The 20,718-nt window shown below is 46.5% G+C and overlaps 1 protein-coding gene and 2 long non-coding RNA genes across 4 annotated transcripts in view; 1 reads left to right on the top strand and 2 right to left on the bottom strand.

Moving 5' to 3' along the window:
• LOC308596168 overlaps positions 1–20,718 on the bottom strand; it is a 435,220-nt gene that overhangs the window by 195,852 nt on the left and 218,650 nt on the right. The window lies entirely within an intron of this gene.
• On the top strand, positions 13,907–20,501 carry NKX2-8 (NK2 homeobox 8). Its single transcript, XM_081189590.1, has 2 exons — positions 13,907–14,354; positions 19,067–20,501. The coding sequence occupies exons 1-2, from the start codon at positions 14,201–14,203 to the stop codon at positions 19,597–19,599; spliced, it is 687 nt and encodes a 228-aa protein (XP_081045716.1). The 5' UTR covers positions 13,907–14,200; the 3' UTR covers positions 19,600–20,501.
• Positions 14,881–19,058, bottom strand: LOC308584690. The gene is made up of 2 exons (XR_014006977.1): positions 17,195–19,058; positions 14,881–16,939 (listed from the first exon to the last, which is right to left on the bottom strand). It is a non-coding gene; the product is annotated as an uncharacterized lncRNA (long non-coding RNA).

Genomic DNA, 20,718 nt, shown 5'->3' on the forward strand with positions numbered 1-20,718 from the left:
CTCTCTCTCTCTCTCTCTCTCTCTCTCTCTCTCTCTCTCTCTCTCTCTCTCTCTCTCTCTCTCTCTCTCTCTCTCTCTCTCTCTCTGCATCCTCCATGCCACAAGCTGTCACTTTGGGTGGTCGTCCTTTCAGCCATTATGCACGTGGACTTCGTTGCTGGAGGAGCCGAGCCTCGTCCCTGCCACTACCTTCCCTTTGTTTAAAGCCTGGATTGAGGACGCTTGTGTTTTCCTCTTCTTCTTCTCGTATTATCCTTTTAAGCTGTTCTGAAGAGAGACCCCCAGATTTGCTTTATGCTTATTATTTCTTCAAAGTACGTCGAAATACGTCTGCATTCAGAGAACCCCACCGCCACCCCACTGCCGCCCCCAAAGGGTTACAAATTTATCAGTTTCAGCTTCATGAAAACGGTCAACTCATGAAACTCAAATCAAGGAGTGTCTGGTATTTATGCAATCTCTCCCTCTCTCTCTGTGTAGTCCAGTTCATAGGCAGACTGTAGGATGCAATGGATCTCTTGTAAAAGTAACAGAGCTTTCCCTTTACAGTGGTACCTCAGGTTAAGTACTTAATTCGTTCCGGAGGTCCGTTCTTAACCTGAAACTGTTCTTAACCTGAGGTACCACTTTAGCTAATGGGGCCTCCTGCTGCCGCCGCGCTGCCGAAGCACAATTTCTGTTCTCATCCTGAAGCAAAGTTCTTAACCCGAGGTACTATTTCTGGGTTAGCAGAGTCTGTAACCTGAAGCGTATGTAATCTGAAGCGTATGTAACCTGAAGCGTATGTAACCCGAGGTACCACTGTACTTCCAAGAACAGCAGATCGTAGCCTAACTTTAAGCACTTCTTCCAAAAAAGAGTAATCTGACACCATAGAAATATACTCCGATCTTATGCATTTCCCCTCATTAAGTGAGCACTGCAGGGTTTAATTGTCACTAATTCCAACTGGAACTGGATTGTACTCAAAAAAAAAAGTGCTGGGTAGTACCCAGCTCGCGAAGCACTTTCCAGCCCATTGATTCTAAAGATTTAAGCATGTGCCTCGCTGAAATAAATGGGCCTGAGATGTGCCTGGAACTTGGAAGCAAGTTTTCCGTTGAGCTTTCTGTCCTATTTCCTAAGGAGCCCACATGCCAGACCACATGCGTCACATCCTGGAAATGCTCGATTTGGCAGACTTGTGGCGTTGAGGATAACGACCTGTTAATGATAATGATAATGATAACGATATCCTCCCGGTGTTGAAAGGCAAGCCCCATTTACAGTAAGCGTGTTTAGGATTACGCAATTGACTATTATCAGCATGGAGTGCCAGGCTTCTAAAAAGTCTGGCAGGGCAATCCTATGCGTGTTCATTCAGAAGTAAGTCCAACTTTATTCCGTAGGACTGCGCGATTGCAGCCCCCCACACCTTGCAATGGATGTATTATTATACACGATCAGGTTTGGTAGGACCCTAATACTGGCGTATGACACAAGAGGCGAGTGAAACAATTCGAAGGACCCGTGTTTTCCTTACTTCTCTGGGTTAATCGGTTTATTCCGAGGTTTTCTTTCCCTGTTCAATTTCTCTTTGCGCCTGTTTCTTCAGACCCAGCTTCTATTTCTTTTCCTCTAGACGCCAAATCCTATGCTTGCGTGCGTGCGTGCGTGTGGGAGAGAGAGAGAGAGAGAGAGAGAGAGAGAGAGAGAGAGAGAGAGAGAGAGAGAGAGAGAGAGAGAGAGAGATGCGGGCTTTCCTTCTCTTCCAAGGCAAACTGCGGTTCCACAGGACGATCACCCGGTTGCAAATCACTAGAAAAGGCGAGATCAGCTTTGCCTTGAACGCAGACCTCAGTCTCTTAAGCCCTTCAAACCTCTAGGTCGATAGTCTGATTTGAAATCATAAAATGTATTTGTGGTGCACAACAGTCGCCATGGAGGTTAGTAAGAAATGTCAGTCAGGGAGACTTGGAAGTAGGTTTTTTTTATTGCTGTGCCAATTGCAGTCATTTGCTGTTAGGGGTAAATAGGGTCGCCACCCCGTGCCTTTATTACCCTTGAGTAAATATCATAGTAGAACACGGCTCGGTTCTGGATTACCGACCACCCAACGTGGGCGAACGCAAATCTCTCCAAGCAAATCTCGTGTATTTAGGTATTTTTCGGTTGCGTTCCAAACGCGAGGAGTCTAAGGCGCATTCTGTCTCGCGCGGAGCGCGATTCTAACCCCTCTACCACAAAGCAGTTAAGCTATAACAACGTCCTTCTTGGTGCATATAGTACTTCTTGACGCATATGGAGAGTCACAGGGACCATTGGCAATCGCCAGCAGCTTTTCCTTGCCCAAATTCACCATCCCTAAGCCCCGCGCAGCAACCCTCCTTCCCCTCCTTTTCCCCCTTTGTATTTAACCGGGAACAATGACAACAACAAAAAGACTATCCCTTCGAAGTAGGGTGGGGGGAGCTCTGTCTCCGGGCAAAATGGAACGCGATTTCAGCTGAATATCTTAGTCTGCTCCTAATCGTAATGGCCGTTGCAATTGTAATAGTAGCATCTACTACCTGTAGCAAAGAATCAAATCTACTGGAGTCTATAGATAAGGAAATTGTTTTTTTATTCCTGGGTACCTTCGGGACAGAGTTTTACATTGCACAACAAATTAGAACCCATTTTCTCACCCAGTGTTCCCTCCAGTGTGTATGTGTGTGTGTGAAGTAGCTTTGTGTGTTCCTTCGTCAACACACGGATTTTCCTCCTGCTCCTGTTCCTCACACCAGCTGTGCCTTCTCTTCACTACCTAGGCCGCCTGCTCGGGTCTAATCTGGAGATCTGCCAGATCAGGGCATCCGCTTAGAAAGAGACCGACCAGCTGCAAAACTTTCCATTTCTATCTTTCTAAAGTTACTTTCCTCCCCAACAGCACAGAGACTCTTCCTTCTGCCAAAAAAGTGGCAGAGGGATGCAGCTTAGCTGTGCTGATGGTTTGGCAGCCCTACATATAAGGCGACGCAGTACTCTAACCTGGAATTTGCCAGTGTTAGATGGATTTTGATGAGTAGGGGAGGATATTTAATTTATTCCGCTTCTTACTTGTGTAAGAATGCAAATACCTATTTCAGCAGAGTTAAAGACCAGCATCTGTGTACAGCTTATATGTAGAAGCTTTTAGAGACAAGGTTGTCTAGAACAAATTATGATATCCAAGGATGCTTAGGCAGATTTGGATCATCTTCCTTCTCTGTTTCCTCTTAACAAATAGATCATGCTTAGACTGTTCAAGTAAACAAGAACGATATAATGTTTACTCACAGCAAAAGGATTCAACACGGACAGTGATGAACACCAGGAAGAATAAGTTTATGTTTTCTATTGTACCCCCTCCCAGCACAAAAGTTTAGAGGATATGAAATCATAGAGTCCCCTGTTTGTGACTCTTTAGCAATCATGCACTTGTGGTTTGGCTGCAGATTCTTCTGCGTCAGACAGCTTCCTACAGGGACCAGATCCAGGCGCTCTTGGAGGAATCTGATTTTCTAGATCCATTTCAATCAGAGTTTAAGCCTGGTTTTGGTGCAGAAACTGCTTTGGTTGCACATAGCTATCCACTTCCGTGTTTATTTACTGAGAATAATATCAATCGCCATGGTTATCGGTTTCATTCCACGAATTCCGTCTGCCCTGGAAAACGGGTAGCGTTATATTTTGTAAAGCGCTGTGGCTTCCAAGGCACCTTCTATGATTTGGTTAAAAATCACATTGGACTCCTATGATTTGGTTAAAAACAGTCAATCGATACACAACTGTTTCAGCTGATGGCAAGAGCTTTAGCTGCAGATAAGCTTACAGTTGACTCCCATCGCATTTGAAATTCATATTCTTACGTCGTCCACACTGCCAATAGCCCTGTGAGGTAGTGGTCCCATTTTACGGACAAATGACTCAGAGAACATGACATCAAGACCTAGCTGAGTCTCAGCTGCTGATTCTTTCGCTGTCTTCTTTTCGTTGTTGGGGATAAAAAGTCAATCTGCTCGAAACGCGTTGGGGGCTTTGCTTAGTTCTTATGGGAACTGCTTTACACGTTGTTTGCTTGCTCAGGTTTGCTTTGGAAGATCGCGAGGGAACAGCTGAGCTTCGTATTTCAGAAGGGTGGGAGCCAGAGTTTTGGGTAAGGGGTAAGTGCACGATACTCAGTAAGGTCAGCAGTTGGATATATATCATATTTAATTCAATAATAATAATAATAATAATAATAATAATAATAATAATAATAATAATTCCTTTGCTTAACGAATATGTTGCCCACACACGGACTTTTGCATCTTTGGCATGCACATCTAAATATGGGTCCATTTAATTGCTTATAACAATTGTCAGACTCAGAGAGTAGAACTGGCGAGTGGGTCAAATGTAAGTGTCCCACCTAAGGAATAATCACATATCGTCTGAAACATGGAGGAGGCTAGATCATCCCATCCTGCCCTCCCTGTGGCTTATTTCTTGTTCCATTGTCCTCCATCTTGGAGGCTCACATGGTTGAATCCAAGCAAACAACTTTTTAAAAATCCCAGCACATAGAAAGCTAGAGGTCAGGGGAAAAGGATTCTAGTCTACCTGACAGCTAGGTTTCTATGTGCAGAGATGGATTGATTGTACGGGAAATAATTTCATTATGCGACACTCCCACACACGACAACCTGCCACTTGATCGGCTAATTGTAATAAGTTTTAAAACAGGTTCCCAAAGCAACAGAGTCCAAAGTCCCACTAGGAAGCTTTGGAGATAGGAACAGCTTGATATAAACACCCCGGTTTATATCAAGATATTTTGGTAGAGAGCAGATTCTCCTCCCCTCCACCCGAGGGAATTCCCTTCCCGCCCGCCCAGCACAAGGAGATTCTCCGGAGAGCTATTAAGGGGTTGGTGTACTCGGCTCGCTCGGAGGCTGGAAGAGGAGCGTTTTTGGTGCCACTGGAGAGAATCCATAAGAGAAAGAGCAAATATTTGGTGCTGAAGGGCTCTTAAGGGCTGACGAGTACCATTTACTTATTTCTACACAGCAGTGTGGGCTTAGGATATTCAATAGCTTAAAAGGCTAAGAGAGGTCACTGGAGTAGAGACTTTCTCTCCTGACTCGCGAAGTTTGAAAAACAACAACCCAAACCAACTTTCCTTAGAGAGTCCTTGGCAAGGATTCTAAGAGGCACCTTCAATACTTCGTCCCTCCAGGCTTCAAACTACACACACACACACACACACACACAGAGACAACCTCCCCAGAAGCCAGGAACTGTTTGCTTTCAGGGTCAAGATTTTAATATAAGTACCTTTCTTTCTTAGAGGGGTCGAGGAGTTAGGAGGTGGGGATAGTGGGTGAGGGGTCCCCCTCCCCTAATTCGTTGCCATCGCTGATGGCCTCAGAAATATTGGCCTGTCCTTGAGGACACATACAAAGGAGAACCCCCCCCCCTCCTTTTTGGCTACTGTTGTTTGCGGAGAGGAGCCGGCACCTCTCTAAGCTCTTTGCAGCCACGCTGGCTCCGACCCATTTCTTCTAAACAGCCCTATTATATTCAAGGCGGACTTTGCCTTTCCAAGCAGTTGTGATGGCTACCTTTGGCTCCCATCCTCAGCCCAGCGGAGCCGAAGGGTTTGCATTGAAGCCGAGGTCCATACGCAGCCTGGTCCACAACTCAGATGAAAACCAGGGCATTTGGACCCAGACCAATTCAGCCCCATCCCCTTCCTTAAGTGTAAAAAAGGAAGCATTTATCTCCCAGGGTTTCGGCGTACCATGTTTGGCGACCCTGCTTCTAGATTGAAGTTATGAATTGATATTCATTACACACACCCCTAAGCTGGCATTCAAATGCTGGTGGGCACCCGGAGCCCCTGGCTATGAATGAGTTGTTTCCCTGAAGTCGTTTCCATTTAATCTCATTTAAAAAGACATAACTAATAAATTTGTATGGAGTAGGCTGCAGTAGACGCAAAGCAGAGTCGATCGTGGTTCAAATCCCATTGAACCCAATTGAAAACCATGACAACAAGGAACAAGCTCCGATTTATCCCGGAGAGCTAAAGCACATTGTCAGGAGGCGTCAATCACCTATTATTCCCCGTCTGAACAAATGCAAAATCTTGACTGGAACAAATGCTTCCAACAGGTCCAGGACATAGGGCTACATTTCCCCTTTGTTCACAGGCTAGCAGTTGGCATGTATTTGTGTTCCCCTCGGGCCGACCACCCAGGACGATGGGGAGGCTGATCTAGGAGGAACCAGGGGAGGGACGGGGGAGAGGGCTGGGAAGGGGAGGGCGGGGGGGGAGGCAGGAAAGCGACTGTCACCGGGCACGCTTGATAGGTGGCTCCAATCATCACGGCCTGGGAATCTTTTTCTAGAGAGCCTGTCCAGTCCCTAAGAAATATGCAGGAAGTCGGCCAACTGGAGCCCCGTCCCCTGCTCATCCCAGGCCACAAATCAGCCCCAGAGACAGAGCTCTTTGAGCCTCCCCGCCGGGCGCATTATTGCTCTATTTACATTTTCAGCCGGCCAGCGGGGAAAGAGGGCCAGAATAAAGAGGGGCGGGACTCAGGCTCCGCTCCGAATAGGCGCGCCGAGAGGCGTTTGTGTTGGGGCGCTGTTTGCACAGGGAGCTGCGAATCAATAACCGCAGGAGATTAAAAGAATAATCCCCCCTCCTCCTCTCCCGCCGAGATACAGGCCCATCTGGAATCATAGCGAAAGGAACCACAAGCCACAATTGCACGGATTAATTGACTGATTAATTAATTAATTGCTCAGGGGAAGCCTCCTGAAGAAGTCAGTATAAGGATGTGACTAAGTGATAAGACTATCAAAGTATCCGCATCATACCTTCCCGGACTTTTGAGACCTCTGGACTAAAAACAAATCATTGTGATGTATGGCATAAGGATCAAAAGATCACAAAAGCATAAAATACAGAACTAATGACCGAGCACTGAATCAAATTCATTCTCTAAAAATGCTTGGCAAACCAGAAATATTTTCAGTCAGCGTTGACTTGCCTTAGTAATGGACTGGATGAGAGTCAAGATACTGAGGCACAATCCAGATAATACCAAGGCACTGTTAATGGGTGGCTCCCTAGACTGAATGTATGGGAGATGACCTGCTCTTGATGGGGTTACACTCCCTTTGAGGGAGCAAGTTCATAGTTTGGGGGTACACCTGGATCCTTTACTGTCACTTGAGGCAGTGGTACTGAGTGCCTTCCATCCCTTTCAGCTGGAGGCCCTATCTGGACAGGGATAGCCTAACTTCTGTTGTCTATGCTCTGGTAACCGCCAGGTTAAATTACTGCATCACGTTAATATGTAGGACTGCCTCTGAAGGGGGTTCAGAAGCTTCAACTGGTGCAGAATTTGGTGGTCAAGTTGCTCACTGAAGGCAAGGCAGTTTGAGCATATTATAAAGATCCTGGCCTTACTGGACTGGCTACCAGTTAGTTTCCAGGCCCACTTCCAAGTACTGGTTTTTACCTACAAAGCTTTAAACAAGTCAGGACTGCAATATCTCAAGGACCACCTCTCCCCATCTGAATTATCCCAGACCCTGTGATCATTATCTGAGGCCCTTCTTTGTGTGCCTCCTCCATGAGAGGTCTGAAGGGCAGCAACTCAAAAACAAAACTGTTTACTTACATTTCAATGCAAGCAGCAAACATATCAAACTGGTATGCAGGTAAAAATACTTCTTAGTTACAAAATATAAAATTAGTTTCCAAAGTGGAGTCTGGGTTCTGGGCATGTACAACTGTTCACATTGCTGGCTTGAAATAAAGAGAAGGAGAGCTCAGACAGGAAGTACATAAAATTATATTCTTTGTTTGAAATTCACACGAAAGCATTAAGAAAATGACCTCAAACAGTCCATTCTATATTGATTCAGGAAATCTTTAAGTGTCAGCCCCTCATGTGCTTTTCTGGCAATCATGCATTTGTGATTTTGACTGTAAATCCTGCAATTGCTAGCTGCTGTATAAACCACAGTGCCATCACAGGTGTCCTTGCCCAGAATGTCCGACTCTGAGAAAGGATCCCCATGGCCCTTTCTCAGAACATGCAGGGACGCCGTGGAGAGGATGACAGAGAGTTTAGTTTCACCGGGAGGGTGGGGGGGTGGTAAGCAGTGTTACCAACAACAGCAGGCAGGCTGGCAGGCAGGAAAGTGAGGTAGCTAATAATGAGATAAGTGGGTAAAGGGGTCACCCTGTTATCTGACTGAGTTCCCTCTTTCTGACTCGTGACTGGGTGGGTCCTGCCTTCCTGAGCTGGAAGCCCACATTTATTGGACTGAAGTGAATCCAATGCATTTAAGTAGCAGTTTGTTTGAGTTGCAATTAAATCTGGTTAACCCCATTGAAAGGACGCAGGTGGCACTGTGGATGAAACCACAGAACCTAGGACTTGCCAATCAAAAGGTTGGTGGTTCGAATCCCCATGATGGGGTGAGCTCCTCGGTCCCTGCTCCTGCCAACCTATCAGTTCAAAAGCACGTCAAAGTGCAAGTAGATAAATAAGTACCGCTCCGGGGGGGAGGTAAATGGCGTTTCCGTGTGCTGCTCTGGTTTGCCAAAAGTGGCTTAGTCATGCTGGCCACATGACCCAGAAACTGTACACTGGCTCCCTTAGCCAATAAAGCGAGATGAGCACTCGAGATGGCGAGTTGGCCATGACTGGACCTAATGGTCAGGGGTCCCTTTACCTTTACATTTACCCGGACTGAAATAAATCACATGATATTTTTCATTTTACCCTTAACCATCATGCAAACCTTTAGCACATGAACACTGAAATAAGTGTTGTGTCTAATGGAATTCAGTATGCAGGTAAGGTTTTGTATGCCTGTGAATTGATGCCAGTTCTCTGTGTTTGGAATAAAGGCAAATATGGTTAATCCCCTGCATGTCAAATATGCAGTATACCCTTTTCTCATATAAGTTAAGCAGTGGATTCATAGCTAAAGATTAAGTTACCATTTCTACAGTATTTTGAGTAATTCCAAAATCTCTTTATCATGATCAGCTAATATGCCACAAGACAGTGAGCAGACTTTTGTTGAATTGTTCCTAGGATTTCATCTTAAGGTCTCCCAGCCAAACAGATTTAGTGGAAATCAATTATGTTGAAATCAGTATCTAATAGGATTGAGATGGGATATATATGCAGAATCAATTGCTTCAGAACTAGGAAAGAAAACACCAGTAGCCACTTGTTCCTTACAAACAAAAATTATTTTAAAAATTGTCCACTAGCACCTTAGAGACCAACTGTTTGTTCTTACACATTCCTTAATTACTAATTGAATTGTTGAGTTCAAATCATATTTCTAATAGATTGTCATTGTCATTCTGACAGATGGTCATTGTTGCTGACAATCTGGGTATAGCTATTGAATCCAGCAATTGCCTTGACCCTATGGGGAAGAAATATTCCCTACTGCTGATGTTAATGCATATCTGGTCCCCTTGATGCTTTCTTCAGAAAACCCAAGTTTGCAATGCAATCCAGATTGAAAAGCATAGAGCCAATTGGACGGGGCCCCACCTGGTGGTATCCTTGCCCTAAAGCAGATGCAATGCTGTCCATGGTGATTCCATAACTTGCCTGGTACCAATTTTGTTCTGGTATTATCGTTATTATTAAAACTTATATACTGCCTTCATCGAAGGACCGCAAGGTGGTTTACTGTATAAACACAAAATGCATAATAACACACAAAACTATACCCACCCCCCAGGTTAAAAGTGTGGGATGTATTATTAGTTGAGCAGTTGAGTACAACAATTTCCTGTTGCCTAGAATGGACACACAGGGGAATGTGGCTCCAGACAGGGAGGACTTCCTGTCATACCTGCTCTGGAGCTTCCTCCCTCTGTGTGTGACCAGGAAGATGGGCATGACCCTAGCTTACCAGATAAAAGGGATGGCCATGAACCATCTCTCTCTTGCCATTTTGACTCTCACTCTCTTACTCTTGCTCTCCTGGCTCTTAGCCAGTGCATGGCTCAACCTTCACATAGAAAGTCTGAGATGTAGCTCAGACTTCTTTTCACTGTAACCACAAGATAAAGCCTGCCTTCAGATTATTGGTGTGAACAGAATATGAGTAAAACTTTATTCTTACTTTTAAAGAAGACTGTGTTGTCTTATTATTATTTAAAGAGGGAAATAAAGGGGAAACCTACCAGGAACAACCCAGACTGGACAAGCCAGAGTGGATTTCTTAATTAAAGGATTCTAACGAATTAACAACTTGCTTCCAATAAGATGGAAATGGAATGTGCTCTGATGTTTACTCACTAGCGTGAGTGATGAGGAATAGTATCAAAATTATATATCCTCTCCTACCTTCCTTAACATTCCCACAAAAAGGTCATAGCTTGTATAATTAGCCAAATGCCTTGTTGAAGAGGAATGCACCTTCTGCATTTTCCGTTTAACTAGCTAGTACCATCTGAGAATCTGAGAATCTGAGAATTGTGGAGCTGAAAGGGAATGTGGGGGTCACCTAGTCCAACCCCCTGCAAAGCCCTCATTGCCTCACTCCCCATTCTGGACATTTTTCTAAGCTTAAGTGTAACCAATCCGCTTCCTTTTGAGTCCCAAACCCATCTGACTCTAGAAAACAATGCCTATACCTAAAACTATGTACATTTTTCTTCTTCCTTTAAAGGAGAGTGCCATTTCCCCCCTGAGCATCCATCTCACAGATGGCGTCTTGCATTCTTGGGATCCAGCTGTCAGCTGCTGCTTCAGAAACAACCTTCTTTTGTGGTAACTTTCTACAGAATGATTGTAACTCTTAACATTTTGTTTCGGCATGACATTTCCCACTAAATTAGACTATTGGTTTATCTAAAGTTGGTTTGCTGTTTTTGTGGGATGTAATCCACTACAGCAGTCAAGTACCACACTTACTGTTTGCCTAGAGTGGATATGCAGGGGAATGTTGGTTCAGCCAGTTGAACTTCCTGTTACACCTGGTCTGGAGCATCCTTTCCTTTGCATGTGACTAGTGTGGGATATAATCCATTGAGAGCAGTCAAGTACAGTGGTACCTCGCAAGACGAATGCCTCGCAAGACAAAAAACTCGCTAGACGAAAGGTTTTTTCGTCCGCGATTTGCCTCGCAAGACGAATTTCCCTATGGGCTTGCTTCGCAAGACGAAAACGTCTTGCGACTTTGTTAAACCGTTTAAACCGTGCTTCGCAAGACAAAAAATTCGCTAGACGGCAAAACTTGCGGAACGAATTAATTTTGTCTTGCGAGGCACCACTGTACAACATTCCTTGTAATGCTAGAGAAGACATGTGAGGGAATGTTTGGTGCAGCCAGTCGAAACTTCCTGTTTCTCCTGACTGAAGTATCCTTCCTTTTGCATGTGATAGAAGGTGGGTGTGACCTAACCTGTCCAGGTAACAAAAGGAAGAGTCACTCAGCACACCTCTTTTTTTGGACTCCTTTGTTTGACCAGCTTTTAGCTAGGACTGCTCTGCTAGCTCTCAGCTAGCGGAACAGTAGGATTATTCCCCCATATGGGATAGATCCACATGTACATATTTTTAACTAAGTCTGCCTTCAGGGATTCAACTGTGAACTGATGTAAGTAAACTTCTTTTATTGACTTTGCATAAGATTGTCACGTCTTTATTCTTTTAAGAGGATTAAAGGGAACTTACCAGGAACGTACAATCCAATGTGAAGACAGACTGAATTGTATAATAGTGAGAGGCTTACACAAGCCTGCAACCAGCTATCTGCTATGCATGTAAAAAAGGAATGTAAACTCTGCTAAGTAAAGGAACTTGTTGGCGCAAATTAGGAAGGATATTAATAAACAATATATCCTCTCCTGCCACCCTGAACATTCCCACAACTAGTAGGTGGGTATGACCTTTCCAGACCTGGCAAAAGGCCAAGTCACATAGCCACCTCCTTTCTTCTTTTTCGTCCTGTCTGCTTCCTGATTCACCTAGACTGCACTGCTGGCTGTTAGCCAGCAGTTCCTAGGTTATCTCCCATATGGGGTAAACCTGTTTGTACATATTTGTAACTTTAAGCCTAAGGCCTGCCTTCAGGAATCACACTGTGCTCTGCCTGATCACAAGTAAAACTACTTTTTGTTACTTACAAATAAGACTGTTGTGTCTTTATTCTTTTAGGAGGGATAAAAGGGGTCTTACCAGGAATAATAGAACAGATCTCAATCTGGGCAAGCCAGACTGAATTGCTTATTATTTTAAGAGATTCACACGAGTCTGCAACCAGCTTTCTTGCTGTGTAAAAGGGGGAATGCACTCTGCTGCATAACGAAACTTGCTAGCGCGAGTTAGGAAGGATAATATTAATCAATATATCCTCTCCTATTACCCACAACACTCCCACAGTTTTTAGCTTCAGTTGTGTTATGCGAGGATGGGGGGGTGGCATGAGCTTATGGCACTGGATTGAAATAACTTGAAAACAGATCCAAATATCCCTTCTACGCTGTTCCCCACCACCCAGGCAGGAGTGGAATAACTCCATCTTCTAGGAACACTGCTGTCAACCCAGCCCAAAATGAGCCTCACCGGTTCCAATACCAACCACTCTAAAGCAGATGTGGAGAATCCAGGGCCCCTCTATGTTGTTGGACTCCAGCTCCCATCAGCCCCAACCATCACTACCAATGACTAGGGATGATGGTGGCTGTAGTCACACAACAGCTGGAGGTCAAGGTGTTCCCCATTCCTGCTTACTCCAGTTTAACACCATCAAATGTGTATAATCTGTGCGCACAAGAACTTCTGAAGTCCCCTGAGATTAACACCTATCCCTACAGCTTTCAATATAATTTAGTTTCAAGTAAGTGTGCTTAGGAATGCTGTTCTATCTTTGAGTTTTGAAAAAAAATGGCAAAACGATCATTTCTTTCTTTTCCTTTTGCAGGTTTGCAGGAAGTTGCTTTGTGATCCATCTCCTGCACTGGTAGGAAGTGACTCTTCAAGGTTCGGAGCAGGTCTTTCCACCCCTACCTAGGAATGGTGGGTACTGAACCCAGAATCCACAGCATGCAGAACCTTTTCTCTCACACTGAACTGTGGCCCTTCGCTAACTTGGCTACAAGGAAGGCTCACACCTTTGGAAAGCAGAAATCAGTGGTTTGGCGCAGATGACCCTCATGGTCCCACCCAACTCTACAGTTCTATGATTCTATGGTTTGGCCTCCACAAGATGATGGGTCGAGCTAGGAGTCTGCGATACTCTTTGGAAATAGGACCCCGGTCCCACTGACGGAACGGGCTTCCTGGGAAAGCGTTTTCACGACCTGGGAAGCTCAGCCACGCTGGTGCCTCCCTGGCGTTGGGCGGAGAGGGACTCAAGAGGCTGTTCCCGCGGGGTACGCCCCTGGATGTTTGAGGCGCGAAGGAAAGCCCTACGCACCCTCTGCAAAAGAAGAGAAGGGGACCCACTGAGGCTGAATCCTGGGTAGCTGTGCCCCCGAAGTGGTTCCCAAACCGGGAGAAGAAAACAAACAATGAATAAATTCCTGCATTCTCGTGAAAAGGCTGAGGAGCGAGGGAGGGCTCGAGGCGAAAAGCAAGCGAGCCCCGGACAAGCGCTGCGGATGTCCCTGCGAGGATTCACTTTGTGTGCTCACAGAAGGGCGGAGGGGCTAGCGAGGGCGGCTGCTGGTCCCCGCATACCACCCAAGATGTTATTCACGGCGAACAATTACCATTATCTGTCCCCACTTTGGCCTAATCAGACAGAATCTGTAACACTGAAAGCTGCTTCCTGCTGGCTTTGGGGAGGGGTGATTCTGTGGGGGGTGGGGAGAGGAGGGGGGATGGGTAGGGGGCTGCGTGTGTGTGTGCGTGCGGGGGGGGTGAGGTTGCCCGTACTCCCCATTAGAGCTTGAGCACTTGACTAATTCAGGTACTTAGCATCCCATAGACAGGGACGGTTTGAAAGCAGCCCGTGTTGACGCTGGGGAGGAGGACTGTTGATATAAACAGGAGCCCCCTCGGTAAGCGACACTAATCTCTCGCCGGAGGGGAAGCAGGGATGAGCCTCCGGCCGAGCCTTCCCGGCACGCAGTAGCTGCGCTTTCCTCGCCTTAGCCTGCCCATCACCGCCACTGCCGAGGACTGACTAAGAGGCGGCGGCGGGCATCTCTGCCATGACTACCGTGGGCAGGATCAGCTTCACGGTGCGGAGCCTTTTGGATTTACCCGAGCCGGAAGGCGGCGGAGGCAAGGAACAGGACCCCAGCGAGGGATACGGCCGCTCCCTGTACCGGGAATGGATGGAAACGGACAGGAGCCAGTATCTGTGTGAGTGGGGGGCGGCGGAGATCGCACAGGGATGAAGGGCTTGGGGGAGATCCGGGGGAGAGGGAGGGAGAAAATAAAGGCGACCACCATTTTAGAGGGAGATGGAACAGGCGGGGAGATAACGGGGACGTGGTGGTCACCCAGAGATAATGGGCGGAGGAATATTGAACCCCAAGAATATTGCTGGGCAGAGATGATGGAAAGGTGCGTGCGTGCGGCAGAGAGGGGAGAACCCACCCACCCCACCGAAGGGAAATCGATAACGATATGCATCCAGGAGATATTGAGCGGGAGATGTCATATTTGACTTTCATACATATCGCTGGTGTACGCAGGTGTGTGTACACGGACCCAGGGACGCCCACACACTCCTTACTCAAAGCAAGGCAGAAATACATTTCTTCCTATCATAAAGCTTACTCCAGGCAAAACCGTGAGATCCCTGTAGTAGCCTTTGTGCTTAGGAATGGTCCAGCGTAGGTATTGTCTCCTCCGCGCTGACATCTTCAAGATGGACACATATGCGTCTGTTCAGATATTAATATAATATGTATTTACTAATTGGTCACATATTATATACTAAAACTATTACGACTTCACATGTAGGGTTATTTTTTTGTTTCTTGACGGTGCCTTTTACCTCGACTATTGATGCTTTGCCGTTTATATATCTACCGTTTTCTACAGAAAATGTATCATACGAATTTAAGGACACTTCCTCAGCCAGAAAATTCCATTGAATGAACTTGTGCCTAGATGAAGATGTTGGCAAATATATATTATATGATTCTATAGTCTTTTTTAAAAAAAACAAACAGATCTCTGTTCATAGTTTTTTATAATTGCTTAGAGGCAGGGAAACAGACTTCATAGAGATATTTCCCACCTTATGGAAAATCAAAACATTTTCTGTAGATAAAAATAACAAACCAAGCTCAGCCCAGTATACAATCTATACCACAGTTGCTGTAATTAGTTAATATTACTGTAGTAATTATAATGTAGAATATGTTTGTATTGCTTGGCAACAAGATTAGATCCGTGGCTGTCTTTTGTAGTCCCCCCCCCCCGGGCTCAGTTTGTTTAATTACAAAACACGCTTCAGTATATCCCTGGGCAATTTCCTCATCATAGCTGATTTCTACGGTCTGTCTTTCCCTCCCCTTCCCTCACCACCGATTTCTATTTCCAAGTAAAGGCTCTTAAAGCACTGTAGTCTATTTCTGTGGTAGTTAGTATGTACGCATGTACCAAATTCCAGCCTTTCTACAGAATCCATGGCTTAGATCATGATGGTAATATAATAGTGAAAGATGATCTGACTCATCCATCCATCGATGCATATTTGTTCGAAGCCCGATAAACTCCAGCGCTTGGATTCAGGTCCCATTGGTCTGAATTCCAGCTGAATGCTAACCAAGTTATGGGTAAAATCCAGCCACACTTAAGTTTTTTGTTTTTTTAAAAAAAGAAGTCCAATTGATTTCAGTGGGAGATGTAGCCACGTGTTTTTATTTCCCTTTGAAATCAATGGGACAGAGCTTAATTTGGGCTGGCTAGGCAGTGATTTTTGCTTCCACCCCAGTGAGGTTTGGAGAAATGTTCGATCAAGGAAAATGAGGGGGGCGGACTTAATGAAATCCACACCTACAAGCCTCACTCCTGCCGAATCGTGCTGCCTGCAGCCTTGTAAAATATAAGCTCCCCCTCCCTACGATCCCCCAATAGCCTTTTCAGGCTGCCGTTTAGTCCGATCCTATGCATATTTGCTCAGAATTAAGTCCCATTAGATGCGAAGAGACTCCCATTAGATGCGAAGAAACGCGCCCAAGATTGCGACCTTCGATGGAAGTAACTTTGGTTCCACCGAGAGCAGATGGGTTTACAGGCTGTGTGCCCGCTAAACCTTTAAAGCACACATACATACCCCATTAAATCCTGGGAATTGTAGTTTGCTAAGGGTGCCGAGAATTGCAGTTCTGTGAGGAGTAAACTATAGTTGCCGGAATTATTTGGGTGAGTGGGTGTGCTAGAAATGGATGTTGTATACGCAGCTTAAGTCCAAGTCAACTTGTTTCCGGTCGTCTTGCCAATAGTTTAAGCTCCCTTGTTCTCAAGATGAGGAGAGTAGTGGGTCGTTTTCTTGGCCTCGGCTCTGCTTTCACCAAAAGCAGATCCCCTGGTTAAATACAAGAGTCTGCCGCTCCAGAAGATGCTTCTGGTTTGGCCCAATGTTTCCAGAAGCGGAGTAGCAGTTCTTGGATATCTAAGGACCCTTCCCCTTGTGGAACAGGAACGGCTTGCATCTTAAATCTCCGGCACTGAGTTAAGGAAATACGCAAACGAGTACGAGTCCATTTACAGGCAGAGTAATTCACAAGATTTAAAATCTTAATAACCCAGCTCAGTCTTCCAAAACGCTTCTTGGGGAAATGGTGCGCCCCAGGGCTTCCTAGTGGGGTCTTCCGGAGGCAACGGCCCTTGGCCATAAACCCTCGCAGGTATTCTTGCTGATGCGCCTCCATTCCGATTTTTTTCCATCCGCCACTTCGATAAAAGCTGGTCCCTTCGCAGCTAAACGACTCCTGAATGAGAGGAGGTGGAGAGATATTCTTGTCACAGAAAGACAGACAGGAAGACATTGGTTTCTAAAGGCATGTCTCACGCACCGTATAAACAAAGCATTTGCCATTAGTAAATCCACCAGGAATATCACTTCCACATACCCACCCACGATCCATGCTTAGGATAACAAATGCGCTCAGCCGCATCTTCTCTTCTTTTAGCTTATTAAGGCGAGCGGCTGCTTGGGGGGCTTCCGGGAGATCTCTTGATCTAACCTTACGCTTGGAGACGGCGAATAATACAAAAGGGTACTTTAAAATAGATGTTGAGCCCTTGCACTTGGGCGTGTGTGTGTATGGGAGAGGCAATAAGAAGGATGAGAAAGTTTAATAGATTTTTGGGCATCCGATAAATGTCTACCTCTCACTTTTCTTGTTCTTTTCTCACACTCACTCACTCACTCACTCACTCACATACATACATATATACTCGCCCTACAAACCACCAAACGCACCAATCATTGTTATTTACTGTTTTGCAGCTTTATCAAGCGCTCCAGCTGCCCAAGTAGGAATAAAAAAATAAGATAAAACGCAAAAGATTAGGAACTCAGCAAGCTGAAAGCCACAAACCCATTTCTACAATTGTACAATTAATATTTCGTAAAAGGACTGGCTGGAGCTCATTGAAATCAAGGGGAGATATTCGCTATTCTAAAACTCTTCCAATAGATAGGGTAAGATAAGAACAATATTTCATCAAGATGATAGCTGAAAGGAAATCTTGCCCGCAGTCTCGCGCTTAACTCGCGTGACACAGGAGCGGTAGCGCTGTCTTCTCAACGCAAACCACAGGAAGGCGGTTTCGGCTGTGCAACTTCTCCCGCGTCCTAGTGCTGCTCCTGTTCCTATCCGAGGTTCTTGCGGGAGTGGATTGGTGCTCCAGGAGACCAGTTCACGTCAGTCTCCAGTGTTGTTGGCTGGCAACTATGCATAAAATAGCCACATTTAAAAATCAAGATGAGGCGGGTGAGAATTCCCAGAGTCATCTCGAGGTAAGGTTGGGAATGTCTCCCTTGGGAAACCCTGGAGAGCTACTCCCGTGGATGGGACCAATGGTTTGATTTAGTATAAAGCAACTTCGTGCGTTCCTGTGTAAATCCTACCCGATCCACCATCAAAGCCCTGTCCAAATAAAAAGGTCACAGTGCGCCCAAATAAAAGCGCTACCGTTTCGGTTCTTGGGCTTCCGCTTTGTCGGATCTCCAGAGAAAATGGATCTATGGGTGGTTGGGCAGATTTATTTCTGCATTTTGTGTGTGGCTATAGCTATATATTCCAGAAATACACATATCAGGTAAAAGAAAGTGCTTCTTCACGCAGCGCACAGTTAAACTGTGGAACTCACCCCCACAGGAGGCAGTGACAGCCCCCAACTTGGATGGCTTTAAGACAGGATTGGACAGATTCATGGAGGAGAGAGCTATCAAGGGCTACTAGCCATGATGACTATGTTTCTGAATGCCTGTTGCTGTAAACCACAGGAGGCGAGAGTACTCTTGGGCTGAACAACTGCTTAGGAGTTTTCTACAGGCATTTGGTTTCCCACTGTGAGAGCAGGATGCTGGACTAGATGGGCCATGGGCCTGATCCAGCAGCCTCTTCCCCATGCCCTCTTTCTCCACAAACACAGCATAATGTACCATTCAGAATCAGACCTAACCTATATGTCGGATCCATTGAACAGTACAGTGGTACGTCGGGTTACATACGCTTCAGGTTGCAGACTCCGCTAACCCAGAAATATTACCTCGGGTTAAGAACTTTGCTTCAGGATGAGAACAGAAATCGCGCAGCGGCAGCGGGGGCCCCATTAGCTAAAGTGGTGCTTCAGGTTAAGAACAATTTCGGGTTAAGAACAGACCTCCAGAACGAATTAAGTTCTTAACCCGAGGTACCACTATATTTCATTGATGATGTTGTTGATGTTGATGATGTTTCGACTGCGCTTTCAGTCTTCCGGAATTTCCTAATCCTCGCTTACATGCGTCCCTTTGCAGCGGTAAATAAGCAAATGACAACCACGAAACGGGATCTAACGCGCCTGCCTTGTCTCCTTCCCTCCCCAACCCTTGTCTTGCCCTGCAGCTTCGGACGAGAGCGGCCCCGAGAGCAGATCGCGGCCGGCCGCCGCCTCGACGCGAGCGGACGAGGACGACGACGAGAAGAAGAAGAAGCGCAGAGTGCTCTTTTCCAAGGCGCAGACTCTGGCGCTGGAGCGGCGCTTCCGTCAGCAGCGCTACCTGTCTGCACCCGAGCGGGAGCAGCTGGCGCACTTGCTGCGCCTGACGCCCACCCAGGTCAAGATCTGGTTCCAGAACCACCGCTACAAGATGAAGCGCGCCAAGGGCAGCGGCGCCGGAGGAGAGCGCGCCGGGGAAGGAGCCTGCGCCGGAGGAGCGGCGGCGGCGCCTCTCCTGCGCAGGGTGGTGGTGCCAGTGCTGGTGCGCGAAGGCAAGGCGTGCCAGAGCTGCAGCGGCGCGGCGCAGGACTACGGAGGCGCGCAGAGCGCGCTCGGCCTCCAGGGCTACCCGGCTTTCCCGCAGGCCGCCTCGCTAAGCCTCTTCCCCACCTACCAGCACTTAGCGCCCCCGGCTCTTGTCTCATGGAACTGGGGGTGAGGAAGGCGCCGAGGACGCAGACAGGTTGCCAGAAGGAGAGAGAGAGACACACACATACTGGACCCCGCCTGCCCTGGGGCGACGCCTTGGACTGGTGCCTTCATCTCGCGAGGCGTTGGCTTGGATAGTACTACTTTAGAGTAAAATGAGCCGCGGATCCCAACCAGTAAGAAAGAAAAACCCAGACATCAAATCCCCAGCTGCTTGCTACCAAGGGAAGTGGGCCCAATCCTCTCTCCCGCCCCCGCCAAATTATCTTTACGCGGAAGTAACAGTGGGATCTTGAAGACTGCAATTCCTACACACTCTTCCTGGGGGTTAAGTTCCAAAGAGGATTGGCAAATAGGAACGCGTATAGAAGGAAGGGTGCAAAGTTAAGATCGCCCAACCCGGGTTAATTTCCCTTCAACACACACACACACACACACACACACACACACACACACACACACACACACACATTCTGTGTTCACAGTAAGGGGTCGGGAAAATATGGGGATTTTCTACCCATTGTTATCGGTGAAATGGGATGGCAGCCCTCATGAACGATTGTGAGTAGCAAAGCCACGAATGGTAGTTGTTCCGGATTAATAGCAGTGTGGGAGGGGTGCTTCGGATCCTGGTGTTACTTGGAAAAGAACAAAATTCAACGGGACTTTCCTGTCAATGTTGTGGGGATCGGAATGCCTGGCGTAGCTAACCTTGATCGTTTCGCCCTAACCCTGTTTTTGGCCTTTTGCTTTAGAAAGCTGGCCGAAAACATAGTTGCTTTTTAAAAGAAAAAGAAGGTTGTGTTTCATTCTAAACAAAACGAATAGTGAGTTGCTTGTATCAGACATAGTTGATTTTCAAATAGAACTTTCTTACCCTGATCAATAAACCGGATTGCTGGCAAACAAAAACCACCCTCGGGATCCGTGTCTTTTTGGCAGAAGAGGCCGGCATCCCAAGATGCGCGCGCGCTTGCGATCCCAGAAATCCCATATCATCCACTATTTCTGATGGGACCATGCCGGCAAATTCAGGTTGCCCTCTTAAATTAATTGGTGCTACAAACTCCCTCCCTGCAAAAGATCGGACTTCGGGGAATAAGGAAAGGGGGGCGGGGAGGAGGAGGAG

This window comes from Podarcis bocagei (genome assembly GCF_964188305.1).
Source record: "Podarcis bocagei genome assembly, chromosome: 1".
NCBI lineage: Eukaryota > Metazoa > Chordata > Lepidosauria > Squamata > Lacertidae > Podarcis > Podarcis bocagei.

Excerpts from the sequence above, each read along its gene's own strand:
- NKX2-8 (XM_081189590.1), top strand. The coding sequence starts at position 14,201 with ATGACTACCGTGGGCAGGATCAGCTTCACGGTGCGGAGCCTTTTGGAT. Across the intron at positions 14,355-19,066 it reads GGACAGGAGCCAGTATCTGT|CTTCGGACGAGAGCGGCCCC; the intron begins GTGAGTGGGGGG and ends CTTGCCCTGCAG.